Genomic DNA, 15,604 nt, shown 5'->3' on the forward strand with positions numbered 1-15,604 from the left:
TTATATAAGAAACCGACTAATTTCGATCTGTTGGAGATGAGGAAAAAGAGCCATGATCATGTCATATTCGAGTCAGTCAAAAGATATAAACCCCGCTGTATCCATAAGATTCCCAAAGCATGAACGATTGACTAAGAATGCTATTTAATAACATTAATAGAAATATAGAAATATGATAATTGTTAACAATTTATTCAAATATATGCATTTAAAATTACAAATTAGCACTAAAATATTTAAAGGGTAAACATTTTGTTCGTATATCAAATTGTGGCTACGTAAGTTGTTTTAATTGTTATTACTTGAGACAAATAAATTCCTAGTTTGATATAAATGCGAGTAATTATTTGATTCATATCACTGATACTCCAGTACTATTTACTAATAATTTAACCTTATGTAAATTTGACTCCCATGATAATAATTATCTATCTAAAGAGATAAAATTCGTTTATCTTATCGCAACGATTTCCAGAGTTAAACCTTTCACTTCGCCAGAACCAGAGTCAAGTGTAATTTGCTAAAATGATATATAAATCGCCACATGGAACTATCGATATTGTGATATGCTGAAATAAAATGGAGGACTTATTTAGATTGTTTATTTCCATAGTGTTCCCAAATGATCCGCCTCAGCCAGAAATTCCATGTCAGGGCACTAAAGATAGTAAGTATAAATTTGTGTTAGTTTTAGGTCTCAATTTATTTTTGTTTTATCACGCCGTTAGTTTTAAATTACACCCTTAAAATATGAAAATTGATCGAATTGAAATGAAAGTAATACGATACGTGTAATCCGCGCTGATACGGGATTCTTAGATAAACGATTTGTAACAATTTAACTATTGATTAATAATATTTTCAATTATCGAGTCCTTGGATCGTGTTTCTACAACGTGAGAAATTGTGTATTGATACATTCCTGCTATTTATTTGGGATTTTCATAGTTGTCTTAACATTTGTTTTTTTTTTTTTCACATTAACCTTTTGTAACAAAATTCTTAAAATTGTTGGTTTAAAAATTAAAATTCTTAACTAAGCAAAATATTTGTCATAAGTAAGGTATTAGTAATGACACTTTCTTTAGTTTTTAATGATTAATTATTTACAGAAAAATATACAAAATTGCTTTTACATATTTAGGATAAATCAGGAAACGAAAATCATATTGTTTTATATTTTTCAGTTTATCATTTTACTTAATCTATTGTTCATAATAAATGGTAAGCCCGATCGAGATACAGTTTTAAAATAGAAAGGTGGGTAAATTATGCATCCACCGATGTCTAATTTGTTTTATTAGGAAGAAAAAACTGAATTACAGCTGTATAAAATTCAAATTTCATGTAATTTTTTATTCATCTTCATTAGAAGTATTTATAGATCAAGATCATTAAGATAGAAAGAGCAAGAAAGCAACGTAAAAGTTTGCTGGTAAATCTTAATATTTTTCATTCGTATAAACCAAAGAAAAGTAATTTCTTTTAATATCTGTAACTCAGTTATTATTTTTTTAACTGGAACTTAATTGGGTACTATTGAATACACACCTTTCAAACGAAATATTCATCGAGGTTAACTGTTAATTTTGTACACCGGATTAAGTAAAATGACGAAATTTTGCTATTATCGCAGAATTATTGGCCATTTCGACTATTATTTATAAATAATACAAGAAGTCATTAAACCAACAGGTATACAATTATATGCAATAGTCAAACAACTCAGAGTCGCATGAAACGCGGTGATCCTGACGGTTATGCCAAGCCAAGACTCGCAGGTCTCCTCTTCCTTCATCTTCGGTTCGAGAATCATCCCCTGCTTAGTACTTCCGCTGATTTCACCCAAGTACTATATGTATGCAACCAATAGTACTACTTGCGTTTGACATGGGCCCTCCGATACGGCCATTCTGACAAGTCACATGTCCTCGTGATTTTCCTGCAAATTAAGTTCAAATGATAACAGTTCACTCGGCTTTTCCTGATTAATATCAGGCTATCATTAGTTTTATCAACCTTTCAAATCAAATGCATAAAAGTTTATCTATGGACATAAAAACCATTGTTTAACCAATATTCTTATTTCTGTAGCACTTAACCAGCGATACAAGCGCTTAACCAGCGACCTCAAGATCTGTACCACTTAAACAGCGACAAAATCTCTTCATAACTTAACCAGTGACCACACAGTTTTTCAGTCCAATGATAAAATAGTAATAAAAAATTAAAAATGGTTAAAGTTAAGATTTAAACTATTATTTATGTTGATTCTTCTTCGTCAGAAGAAGAGGCTAAATCATTGGGTACAAAGTTTTCTAACATTTTCTTTATGCGGTCATGAGCGTATTTATAAGTACGATTCGAGTTAAGACTTTTAAAATTGTATCTATCTCCATCTAATATTTCAATTATATTAAAAGAGCTTTTGTATTTTGGTTCAAATTTCGTTTGGTTTCGTTCCTCGTTTTGTAACAGTGCTTTTAAAATACCAAACAAACATCTGTTACAATATACACATAAAATAATCATTACATGTTTTACAATCAACTCTTTCCCAAACAAGACACCCAATTCCGCCCAACACAGGTACTGTTTAGATCGAATTCAAAACATTCAAACATGAACATTGATAATAATTCAAATGCCTTTGTTTATATTCCCAAATAAGCACATGAACATTGATTTTCTTTATTGTAAGTTGAAACAATACTTTGAGAGATATGTTATCAATTTCGACAACAGCTAAAATTTGTTGGGTACTATTTATACTCGTCTGTCCAATGCCAGTCATAACAACAACATTAGAACATCTTTTACCATTAAACTTAAGTGATATATATTCTTTAATGAGCGAGCATTCCGACCCGAAATCAAAACAAAATGATAATTTCTCACCCTTATGTTGTGCCTGCAGATGGTTTACCAAACAGATGTTGACGTAACGCTCGGTACTTCTGCCCTTCCACTACGGATTGGCGCCTAAGTGGTTGGGTACGGTACAGCATGATGCGATGTGTCCCTGTCGTCCACACTTAAAACATGCAATAGATGGCTTCGTCGAATTTTGTCTCTTGAGTGATGGACCTCCACTTGAGGTAGTGAGCCCCGACATCTGGTTTTGATTATTTCTTGGGCTCTTACATTTTTTCGATTTATGACCCAATTTCCCACAATTGTAACATTTTATTGAAGCCATTGTTAATTTACGCTTTTTATTCGGATTGTGGTCGAAGTCCTTCGTCGTCGATTTCTTTTTCAAGTAAGAAAAAGCTGCCAGTTCTTGTTGCAGTTTACCTCTTGTATTAATGTTGGCGGTAAAGGCAAGACGACAAATACTAGGTTCGAACGACGTAATGTGAGCAAGGACTATACTCACTGCAATCTCTTCTTTTGTAAGATTCGACCAACTGGACATTAGCGACGCCATTTGACGGCCTGCATACGTAGCAAGACATTCGTCGTCCTTTGGTTTACTATTTTGAAAATTTAGTAAAACAGCCGTTGGTGTTTCAAGGGAATAGTATCTTGTCAGAAAAATGTCTTTGAATTCTGACCACGTCATCCCCGAGTATGTAACTTTCGATAACCAAGAGGATGCTTGACCCCTCAAAGCTTTAGTAAGCAAAATCATCAGTGGAGCACCACTCATAGATTTGTCCGAAATGCACATATCTACCTTCGATATCCAATCTTGGGCGTCAGCATTCTCTGCATCCGGATCAAACTCTGGCAATTTTACACTGACCTGATTCGAAGATGGCTGCAGAGTTTGTAGAAGAGCCAAGAAATTTCTCTTTTGTTGTTCCAATAACAACTCCCACTTTACTTCACATCCACTTGTTTGTTGTTGGTGTACAGATCCAGATCCTGATCCAAATCCCACTTCTGATGTCTCAGCGCGGTCAGGATTATCGGCCATTTCGAATATTATTTATAAATAACACACAAGAAGTCCTTACAATCTAATTAAACCAACAGCTACAGGATTATAAGCAATAGTCAAACAATTCAGAGTCGCATGAAACACAGCGATCTCGACGGTTATGCCAAGCCAAGACCTCTATTCAGTTACCCTCACGGAGTTTAACTGTCCGCTCTCCCTGGTCTCCTCTTCCGTCACCCTCGGTTCGACTACCACTTCCGCTGATTCCACCCAAGTACTATATGTATGCAACCACTAGTACTACTTGCGTTTCACATGGACCCTCCGAAATAATTTTTTGAGAGTATATAAAAAAATAAATATTTTAAAAATTAACTTCATTTTTCTAAATAAAAATGTATCCTAACAGTTAAATAAAATAAATAAATTAATAATAAATGTCTCCTTAGGAAGTGGTACAAAACTCCAATCTGTGAAAAAATTCTCAAGTACATTTGCTAAGGTATTAAGAGTAATATTCTCTAATAAATTAATTATTTGAGATTATTAGCTCTGTCCTGGTCTGGGCGAACGTGTCATTCTATGATTGTGGAGATCTACACAACCGTACGTGAGAAAATTGTTCTAAACTCATTGAATTGTGAATCGGTCTGTGTTTAAACATCTCTGAAAATTGAATATGCGGCTACGGTAACTGGAAATGCCAGTAAGGTGCCACGACACAATATTTTTATTGCTGTATATACACTTTTATTACAGAAAATGAGCTTATTTATACAAAACCTACCTTCGAGAGACGATAATACCAAATTATCCCTCCAATCAGTCTAACCAGCCCATATATATCTTTCTTTGTTGTTTACTAAAGAGTATTGATGTTCTGTTTCAATCCATAAGTGGCTGAATCTACTGCTTTCGACACTGTGTAAATGACTAAGCAACATAAAATTGTGTTTGTTTGGACTGTTAAATAACTTCCATGTCTATATTTTATGCGTTTTATGTGAAATTCTAAATGTGATGCAATTAAAACATTATAATCTAGTATAAACATGTGTGACTCAAAGAGGACAAATTTATTTTATATGCTATTTATTTACATACTTACTTAATGTACATTAATGTTTGTAATGCGAAAATTAACTCTCTTTTAATGTGATACATGTCACACACATTTAGTTCATTATTGATCAATTTGAAAAATATAGATGGTCTCCTGAAAATGATCATTCTTGTACCAAAACCAATTAACAAATATCCAAAATGTGCACGTTAAACAACTTAATTAGTAACTTTTCATATACTGCGATACGAAGGTACATTTGCTTTTTCTGTGTTTCCAGGATATATTTACAGGAGGGGTGCGAAAAGATGGACGAAGGTCTATAAGGTGAACGGCCATATTTTCAAGACGAAACGGTTTAATAGGGTGAGTTTTGTTGTTCGATTTTTTTCAATGTACTATTCGAAAATAAATTTCGTATGCAAACGCAATGTGGAATATGGTCAAGTGATTCTGGAAAATAGATATTCGTGTTCAATAATATTTTTTGTATAACAACCTTTTACTCAAATTTAAGTAATTTTGTTAAGTGATATACAATATAACATTTTACCATTTTATATCACTGTGGTTGAAAGGATATGCAGTGATTATGGACAAATTCTCTGTTAATCTTTATCTAGCTGGTCAAAAAAAAAACAAACAATTAAATAAGATTTAGCAAAATAAGTTTTACAATTAAAATCTAAATTATCATTTCATTCATTAGAAAACATAAAGATAATACATACTAATACAATTAATCTCCCCTTAAACAAAAATACACAGCGCGTCTTTTGAAGTGGATAATTAAGATATCCTATCGTTAAAAATATTTTCAATATGTTTTATTTTGACCAATAATATTATTTGAATATTTGCTCAGTATTTTAAATTTATTTTAACCTTTTATATATTTAATAGAAATAAAAGTTTACAACATCCCATTGTTGTAAAATGTTTAATTCCAATAAACTTATTTAGTAGCCCAAATATGTGTTCTACAAAATGTAATAAGTTGCGCTTGGAATCGTTAACGACAAACAGGTAATGTCAATAAACGACTTGATGGTGGTGGACGGCACCATTATTTCTACTATCCACAATCACTGCCTATGGACTCCAGCTGAATGGCGTAATTGTTTGTTCATATATGAGTACCACACGCAGAGTTAATTAATTTGAGAAACTATGAATGTTTGACAATTTCACGATTTGTTTATTCAATCAATTATTATTCTATTTGTTGTTGGCATAATATTAATCGAATGCTGCGGCCCTCGTCACCAAACTGCAATCCAATTGAACACCAATCTCAAAATTTGAAGGAGTTTGCGCATGCTCTTAGAAAAGCATGGCAAGCTAGTTCAAGAATTTATTCGTTCACTAATTGTGAGTGTCCCCAACTGGGGAGGTGCTGTTCGTGGAGCAGGGAAGAACCGATCAAGTACTGATGAAAAATGTAGCAGTTAATATTCTGCTTTTATAATATTAATTAATTTTGTAAGAAATTTGGTGAAATCAGTTCTATTACTGATTCCATCCTTTTTTATAGATTGAAAAATATTTCCACCAATTCTAGTTATTAGAAGTAAATGAGTATATAACATCACTTTTGAGAATATTTTGAGAACTAGACGAAATTAAAGAGCAGTGAATCGAAATTTGATCAATATTTTCGATGATCAATTTTTATTTATTCCTTTTTTATATTATATATTTTTTATCAAATTCTAAAAGTATCTTACCGTGTGTCAATTTCATAATCTATGTGCCAAACACAAAACGAATAGTTACATAATTCTCATCAAAATAAAACTGAGGTGTTTCAAATGTTAAAAAAAATATTCTTGGATATATTTTTTTAATTCATTTCTATACACCTTCTTACTTGATTTTATTATTTTTAAGTTCGCTTTGTTCACGAGGACCTTTAGACCTGTATTTTATTTCATTATTTTTATACTAGTAATGTTATCCCAACTGTACCAGAGACTTGTTTTTAAAACAATTTCACCTTTTAATCCGGATAAAGAAATAGGGTTTTCAGAATAACTTATTTCAAAATATTTATCTTACTTTATTTTTAGATCTAATGTGTATTAAACTTATTCAGTTTAAAAAAGGTTCATAACTCTGATGAAATCAGGAAATTGGACTTATTTTCTCTATTGGGACAATATTGCGGTGAACTTTTTTTCTAATAACTTTTTGTCCTGCCAAATACATCTCTGCCACTTACAATAACTACTTGTATTTTGAACAATATTGAAACATTTCTACGTAAGTAAATTTCAAATTATAATTGTTTAGATACTTAATAAACACATAAAGTGAAGTTATACAGTTATTATAATAAAAAAAAAAATAATTTTTTGACTCTTTAAAAATGAGAAACTCTGTGGTAACAAGTTACATTCAGAATATAAGAATATTTGTGAACAAAAGTCTAAATTTAATTTTGTTATTGTCGATGTGTAGAGAGGATTATGTGCGTCCTGCGACGACCGCATTTGGGGCGTGGGACAGCAGGGCTTTAAGTGTATTCAGTGTAAGTTGTTGGTGCACAAGAAGTGCCACAAGGCGGTTGGCAAAACATGTACCAAGGAGCACATCGTGGTGCCCAGAGACCACTACAATGGGGATGCTCGCACGGCTAACATGCCCAGCAATGACATGCTACTCCAGAAAACGGAAACAGACGTACAGAACTCATCGCCAGATGTTAAAGGTACATTGTTTTCAATTCAGCATTTCAAAATGTTGAGGATTTGATGTTTTGTAGATGAATCGGTTGCGGTGAAAGACTCGGAGAACACTCGGTCCGGTTCGCAGTGCCAGTATTCGCTTCAAGATTTCGACCTGATCGGCGTTATTGGCCGCGGATCATACGCTAAAGTGTTGATGGTCGAGTTGAAACGCACGAAACGTCTTTATGCCATGAAGGTGATAAAGAAGTCCCTAGTCTCTGATGACGAGGCGCAAACAGAAAAATACGTCTTCGACATCGCTACTAATCACCCGTTCCTCGTCGGTTTGCATTCCTGCTTCCAGACGCCGTCGAGACTGTTTTTTGTCATTGAGTTTGTGAGGGGTGGAGACTTGACATTCCACGTGCAAAGGCAAGGGAGATTGCCCGAAGAACACGCTCGGTAAGTCGCATATTCCTTGTCGTGGTGAGATTTTCATTAGATTTTATATTAGGTTCTATACGGCTGAAATATCTTTGGCGTTGAACTTCCTTCACTCCAAAGGTATCATTTATCGAGATTTGAAGTTGGACAATGTTCTCTTGGATCAAGAAGGTCATATCAAACTAACAGATTATGGTATGTGCAAGGAAGGGTTACGACCGGGCGACTTAACTTCAACTTTCTGCGGTACCCCGAACTATATCGCTCCAGAAATTTTGCGCGGAGAGGATTACGGAGTCTCAGTTGATTGGTGGGCGTTAGGTATGTTATTTTTGTGCTTTTTAATTAATAATGGTTGCAAATTTATTTAAATTTATCCTCATTCATTTGAATTTAGCTATTGCAATTTGTATCAATTTATTTTTAAGCATACTTGTGCAGTTTTTCAATTATTTATTAATAATGACATAAATAAGAGTACTTCATGTGGAGAGATCGCAATGCATATGGCAATTGGACACAAAATGAAATCTAGTTATATATCTGCGCACATATGATGTAACAATTTTGAATATATCATTTAACTTTTACATTACCTTTTGCTTAAGTTCATTTTCTAATTTAGATATTGGTTGTGCTTAGTTATTATGGGATAGAAAAAAAACTAACTTAAATAACCAGACCTAATTTTTTAAATATTGATTTCCACGTACTACATTTTCATATTTCTTATCGTTTTTGAAATACTTATGAAAATTGCCAAAAAGTGTAATCTACTTTTATCAACGCTAAAAACTTTCAACATGCATTATTTTACAAAATATAAACTTTTAAAAATATCGAAATAATATGTTCAACTTTTATTATTTCATTACTCATTTTATTGTAAACCAACCTTTAAAATATTTTGAAAATAATATTTTTAAATTTATTTTTAATTGAATTTTTGACAGCCTTTTCAATCGATTTTATTACAAAATCTGTATTATTATTTAGGGGTGTTACTGTACGAAATGTTAGCTGGTCGTTCACCGTTCGACACTGTCGGCACATCCGAAAATCCCGATCAGAACACGGAGGACTATCTATTCCAAGTTATATTGGAGAAGACTATTCGATATCCCAGATCGGTCAGCGCTAAAGCTGTCGATGTCCTCAAGGGATTCCTCAGAAAGGATCCGGCGGAACGACTAGGGTGTTACGGTTCTGATTCCTTCCACGAGGTTGCCAGTCATCAGTTCTACAAAGGAATCGATTGGGAAATGGTAATACATATGTCCATTATAAATCAGATTATTACAAATGAACAGAAACTAACTTAGTTATAACATTTGTGAGAAATCTTGAAAAGATCACATTGTCACAGACTTTCTCTAACTCTTAAAACTCCACCGTTACCTTTCCAAATTATTATAATAAAAGATCCTATATCGTTCGTTTTTTGTCCAAAATTAGAGTGTTGCGAACTCTTGTAATTTTGAGGTTGATTTCAATATTACATTTTTTGTGATTTATGGAATATATTCTAAACAATTTTGTTATGTGCAACATATGGTAGATGAAATTGTATCACTTTTGGGACCTCGCATCCATTAGAATGCTTATAAATATTTATGTATATTCTTATACATGGTTGCGCAGAAGTAACAAAACGACAACGTTTAACGAGAAAGTCATCGGACTTTTTTTTTACGATCGTAAAATTGATAATTTGTGACTATTTGTTGGCATTATCAATATTTTTGTTTGAAAAAGTAATTTTTTAAATGGATTAATTTTCAAAAAGCATATTCTACGTACTTGTAAATTGTATTCATTATTTTTAAATTATATATAAGAAAAAAAATGGTTTTTTTTTGAAAATCATTTGGAACAATGGTAATTTGAATTAGGATAACGTATTTACCTAGTTTACAAAATTTCTATTTTATTAAATTATCTGAATTAATTGTCACAATTTTAATTGCGGAAGATTAGCAACATTTATTGTCGTATTAAGTACTAGAAAAAAATCCGACAACAATGTTGTTAGACAAATATTTTGTAATTGAACCAATTCAAAAAAACATTTATGAACTTATTTCGATAATCAAATTATAATAAAGTTATTTTTCCCCATTAGCTGAAAAACAAGCAGGTGCCGCCGCCTTACAAACCGTGCCTAGACTCTGACAGGGATTTGGCGTATTTCTCGCAGGAGTTCGTCAAGGAGCCGGTTCTTTTAACGCCGGACGATCCGTAAGTAAGCCAATGTCCATTTCGTGCCGGTGTTTCAAATCTCCGAAATCGGTCAAGCGCCATTCTTTTTCGGTCCAATATATTAGGAAAGTTGTAATGCATTGGTCTGTTATAATGATACTTAGATGGGTGGCGAAGGGCAATTAAGAAAGCTTGTTATAGTAAATTGCACTATGGCATATGAAAGAAGATTTTTATTATTGTGTGCAATTCTAGTTAAGATAAATTCATATTATTTTTGACCATTCCCAACATCACATTCGCGTTTTAGTATTTATAATTTTACTTTAATTAGTTTTCAAAGGAATGTTATTCTCGATCAACATATGACAGGTCAAATAAATTAAAAATATAAAACTTTTTCTCCATCCCATCATTTTTATTTCTGTAACCTAAAAATTAATTAATTTAAAACTAATTAATTGGAATTAAAATTTCATAAGCTATATCTCATCTATTTATTATATTTTTTGAAGCTATAATATTTAACTTGGCTTACCATATATCTGGACATCAATTCAAATAAAATTGTAAAATAATATATATAGATTAATAAATAATACTACAATAAATATCCATATCAGACAGTTGTTATATTTTATTGTACGTGTAGATTAACAATATCGATACATATCTGAATATGAAGTTTTGAATTCCTGAATACTAAATTATAATTGTATAGATCAATACCATATTATTGACACAATTAAAAGCGTGGAAAGAGATTTATGATATTAGATTAAAACTAAAATCTTGAATTGTTTCATATACTAACCTATATTTAATATAGTAATATTATTTGTTAGTACTTAATAAGAATGAAAACAGAAGGTTTATTGAATTAAATGCATTTTTGAAATTGGTTCATGAATAGGAATTTTAAAAGTGCAACTGTTTCAATAAAAAAGTAAATATGAAATAGATATAGCCTTTAAAATAATTAAAGATGTTGATGTAGCAAAAACTGCATGCACAATTCCTTGGACAAATTTGTAATTTATATTTTTGTTAAACACACATTTCACATAATATCCTTATTAATTAAAATCTAGAGTACAGTCGGCAAAATAAATGTCACCAAAAACATAATAAATCAAGATCGTGAAAATGAAAATGAAAAAAAATTAGGAAAACAAATTGTTGTTACGTCACCAAACCCAATGACGCCGGCTGCTTGATTTGAGCAACCACTCCTCCACGTACTCAGAAATTTATGTGGATTTATGTAAAATTAAGGAGTGCTTCGCCTAGATATTATTATTAAGTCTAGAGAAAACAGCTTACCGAATTAGAGAGTGCTTTAGTATACGACGTCAATATGCTCAGTGCAATAACCACCTTGCTGTATAAGAACCGCAGTTGTTGTCGTTAAGGATAATGTGCTATATGGAAACACTGGGATGAGATTACATTTTACACATTTCCTGTTTATACAGTTGATTTTATTGTTAAGAATGTAATGCAATTTTAGTTGTACAAATTATATGTCTGCAAACTGGTTGTTTTAATTATTGTTTTATCTACGTTATTTATTTAAGTCGAGTTTTATTTTTAGGCGTGTGATTGAGAAGATCAACCAGTCGGAGTTCGAGGGCTTCGAGTACGTGAACCCACTACTGATATCGCAGGAAAATTGCGCGTGATAACGTTGTGTGCTGGATCTACATCTGAACAATTTGCCGGTATTGTGTTTGCCGCCGTACCGTCACGAGCTGCCGACAAACGGATCAATGTGCCCCCGTCTAGCGGCGGCTCTTGAGCTGGACGTACACGGAAATATAATCGCGACCTAAACACAAAGTTCGAAAAAACTTCGTTCTCTACATAATATACTAGTAGCGACATTTTTTCAAGTTTGGAATTAAAAAATAGTCCTAGGGTCTAAATATGGCGAATAAGGTGGAATTGAAATTTAAATATATGAATCAATGCATTGTCGTATTGGAATACTTTGTTTTTCGTCAAATGCGGTCGTTTTTCTTAATTTTATATAATCATGAACAAATGGGGCACCCTATATAGCCTTCCATTTGACTTAGATTACGCACTTTTAACCGACTTTCATCCCAAACCTTATTGTAGATTTTCTTAAACATTTCTGGCGTGGTCACCTCAGTTGATATTTTACTGAATCCATCTTAGCAGCTCTACGGCCGCAGGAGCAAACTCCCCTGGAGTAGAATATACCAAATAAATATTGATTGGAATGAAATCATTCAAATGAAAGTACGAACAATAACTACATTTTCCCATGTTTACAAAATTTCTAGAGATAGCACCATTTAACATAACGTTTTGAAATTTAAGATTTTAAAAGTTGATACTTTCTACCAAAGTAATTTAAAAAACACCTTTTCGTCAGGATTAGCCTAGTAAAGTGAAACTTGTTGCGATTGATCAATCAAGAGTCAACTTTATGTATATCTAACCACATAATATATTTTGATTGATGCTATACTATGTACCTGCATATTTGTATTAAGTTGGTAGTTAATTATTAAATTATTTGTTCATTGATCTCTTTTATTAATGTTGGTAACGAAAGGGATTAGACAACCCCCTTCTAGTACCATTCGCTTTCTTCAATTTTTTGCGTTTAACTATAAAAACGTTTGATATTAATTGTTCTTGGTATGTAAATAGTTTTATATCTTGTAATAAGTGTTTGTTTTTATTTTGTTTGTTACATATTTGTTTTAATTCTGAGTCTAATTAATATTAGCTCATTTCTTAAATAATAAGTTTAATAAACTATTGATATTTATCTTAAAAAAGGGTTTAACTCATTGTGTAAAGTATTGTTTAGTTTTAACATCCTCTGTCGCCGAATTTTTATTTTATTTATTTATTTATATATTTTTATATTGTTCAACAAATTATATTGACAGTCACTTATACATCATATTTTGTTAATTTTATGTATGTTTATTATTTTTCATCAGGTTTTTCATCAAACATTATAAATTATACTAGTTCTCGTGTGCAGAAAATGTTTTGCCAAATTTCACTACGATATAGCATGTGTATACAAAAATATGTAGGTAAGTATAAATACATAACGCAGATCCACTATTTCAAATGATTTTGTGGCGATATCCACTGGATATAATAATGATTTTGAACTTGATAATTTAATCATTTGATGATATTGCATACAATCTAATCTTACTTCAGGACGTTCTTTTACGGAAATTGAAGAGTAACTACGTGGAATTAATAAAATGTCTTAAGGAAATATTACTTAATTGACACCAATAGCACATTAAGAGGTTATATTTAACCGGGATATAGTCAACATGTTAACGTCTTTTAGTCACAAATATTAATTATGTTGTACCATTTCAGATAAGGACAGACACGACTATAAAGTTTATAAAAGATAAAGAAACAATCGGTGATTCGACAATAACAGCATTTCTGACAACTTTACGCAAGTTTCAAACAAGACGAGGACCAAACACCAAGAGGAATTAAATATACTTCTTAAAATTTGCGGTTTCCTAACAAGTAACAACATGGACGCAGATGAGAAACGAGAATATGGATCCAAGCAAAGTTCATGAGAAAATCTTATCAGTTTACTAGTATATTTAAGCAACCTAGTCAATCCCAGGTCTTCAAACTTATTTATTGAACATATTGGAAATGTAATCATAAATTGACATATCTTTCGACTGGATAAACTAATAAAAGAAACAATTTATAAACAATTTAAACCACTAGATAGAATTAACTTACTTCTTTAACTTCAACTGAAAAGGGAATAATGAACAATTTACGAAGAGGTTTCAGCCGCGGTTTGAAGCAAATAGAAAATATTGGTAATTAGTACAAGGTATTAAATAGCAATATTGTTCTACTTCATGAAATGTCAATATATTAGCTCGCCGATGAAGAAGAAAGGAATTAGGATAGATCTTAAAATTTATGGACATTATACATTTGCAGTCGAAAAACTGTATACGCTAATACGTCAAACCCTTGAAGCATGAGCTTCACATTAGATTACCACTCGATACCACAGTGTGATTGAACAACACACACATAATTCTGATCATGGATGCTGAGAACAATCTGTAAAATTGACGGTACTAAAGAAAATATTGGTTGAAACAGAACATCATAGTTTTTTTTATTTATGCATTTATTTTTTATATATTTTATTTAAACATTGGTATATATTTTTTAAAGTTCATTTTTAGAATACTTATTTTGTTTTTGATATACCCTCAAAAAGTATTTCTTTTTACAGATTGCAAATTTAAACAAAATTACACAATTTAAACGAAGCAACCTATGGAGAGTTACTGAATACATTCGCAAAGATTTTTATTCTGTGGAGGACACTTTCTATATAATAAGGGTTAACAACCTTCATGTGATTTAAAAGACAGATTACATACACATCAAGGGTGTGCTCAACTTATACGAAAATCTTTTAATTAAGTATGTTTTCTAAACATTCTACCTAATTGGAGTATTATTTATTACATGTCTAGATACATCATTCATTTATAATGAAATCTTACATGAACTATATTAAATATACTATTGAATTTGTTCTACCGAGGCTTTCATTAAAATTTTAAAAGAATATTATAATCTAACAATATTGATATAATAACATATAAACTAATGTATTAATGGGATTTTATATAAATTATTCCATTACTGTTCTATTCAGTTTGACTTGATAGTAACCTCTGATTATTTTAGTATAAACTGGGTTGCATATGTATACTCTGACAGCTACATGAGATCTATGTTGCGAATATTTAGTTTGAACAGAAAGTTAAGAATTACTAATAATGGAGTGTAATAATGGAATGAGTTAGAATTATAATGATATACAGTAAGTTACTCTTATTTGTAACTTAATTTAATAAAGAAAAATATATTTTACAGACTAAGATGTTCTAAGTCTAGAGTATGACCTTGTAATAATCATCTAAATTGCAACTAAAAAATATTCAACAATATACAAAGGAATTAACAATGTACAAAGGAGTATAGTATATTCTACTGCGTAAATAAACAATATAACTGCATAGCTGTCTGACATAATATCCATATAATAGAAACAGTAACTAAACATTTTGTTTATGTTTGGATTGATAATTTCAGTAAAAGTGTTTATAATGAAGTTTTACTTGTTTTTGTGATCATAAATTATTATTGAAAGATGTTTATTATAATTTTTTAATATATGTATGAACAGATATGAGGTACAAACAATAAATGTTTAAAATCAGAAAGTCACAACCTTATCATTTCTTAAAACTGCAAAGTAATAATACAGTGCGT

General features: G+C 31.3%; 1 protein-coding gene across 1 annotated transcript; it reads left to right on the forward strand.

The window, feature by feature from the left end:
• Positions 1-518: 518 nt before the first annotated feature.
• LOC109602865 (atypical protein kinase C-like) lies at positions 519-13,001 on the forward strand. The gene is made up of 8 exons (XM_020019319.2): positions 519-667; positions 5,230-5,315; positions 7,410-7,659; positions 7,714-8,080; positions 8,133-8,383; positions 9,059-9,327; positions 10,185-10,300; positions 11,856-13,001. The coding sequence occupies exons 1-8, from the start codon at positions 580-582 to the stop codon at positions 11,941-11,943; spliced, it is 1,515 nt and encodes a 504-aa protein (XP_019874878.1). The 5' UTR covers positions 519-579; the 3' UTR covers positions 11,944-13,001.
• The last annotated feature ends 2,603 nt before the right edge of the window (positions 13,002-15,604 follow it).

Source organism: Aethina tumida, chromosome 1 (genome assembly GCF_024364675.1).
Source record: "Aethina tumida isolate Nest 87 chromosome 1, icAetTumi1.1, whole genome shotgun sequence".
NCBI lineage: Eukaryota > Metazoa > Arthropoda > Insecta > Coleoptera > Nitidulidae > Aethina > Aethina tumida.

What these genes read in the sequence shown, in the direction of transcription:
- LOC109602865 (XM_020019319.2), top strand. Translation starts at nt 580, where the DNA reads ATGGAGGACTTATTTAGATTGTTTATTTCCATAGTGTTCCCAAATGAT. An exon ending in ATGTCAGGGCACTAAAGATA is followed by an intron (nt 668 to 5,229) that starts GTAAGTATAAAT and finishes CTGTGTTTCCAG; the next exon opens with GATATATTTACAGGAGGGGT. An exon ending in AAGGAATCGATTGGGAAATG is followed by an intron (nt 9,328 to 10,184) that starts GTAATACATATG and finishes TTTCCCCATTAG; the next exon opens with CTGAAAAACAAGCAGGTGCC.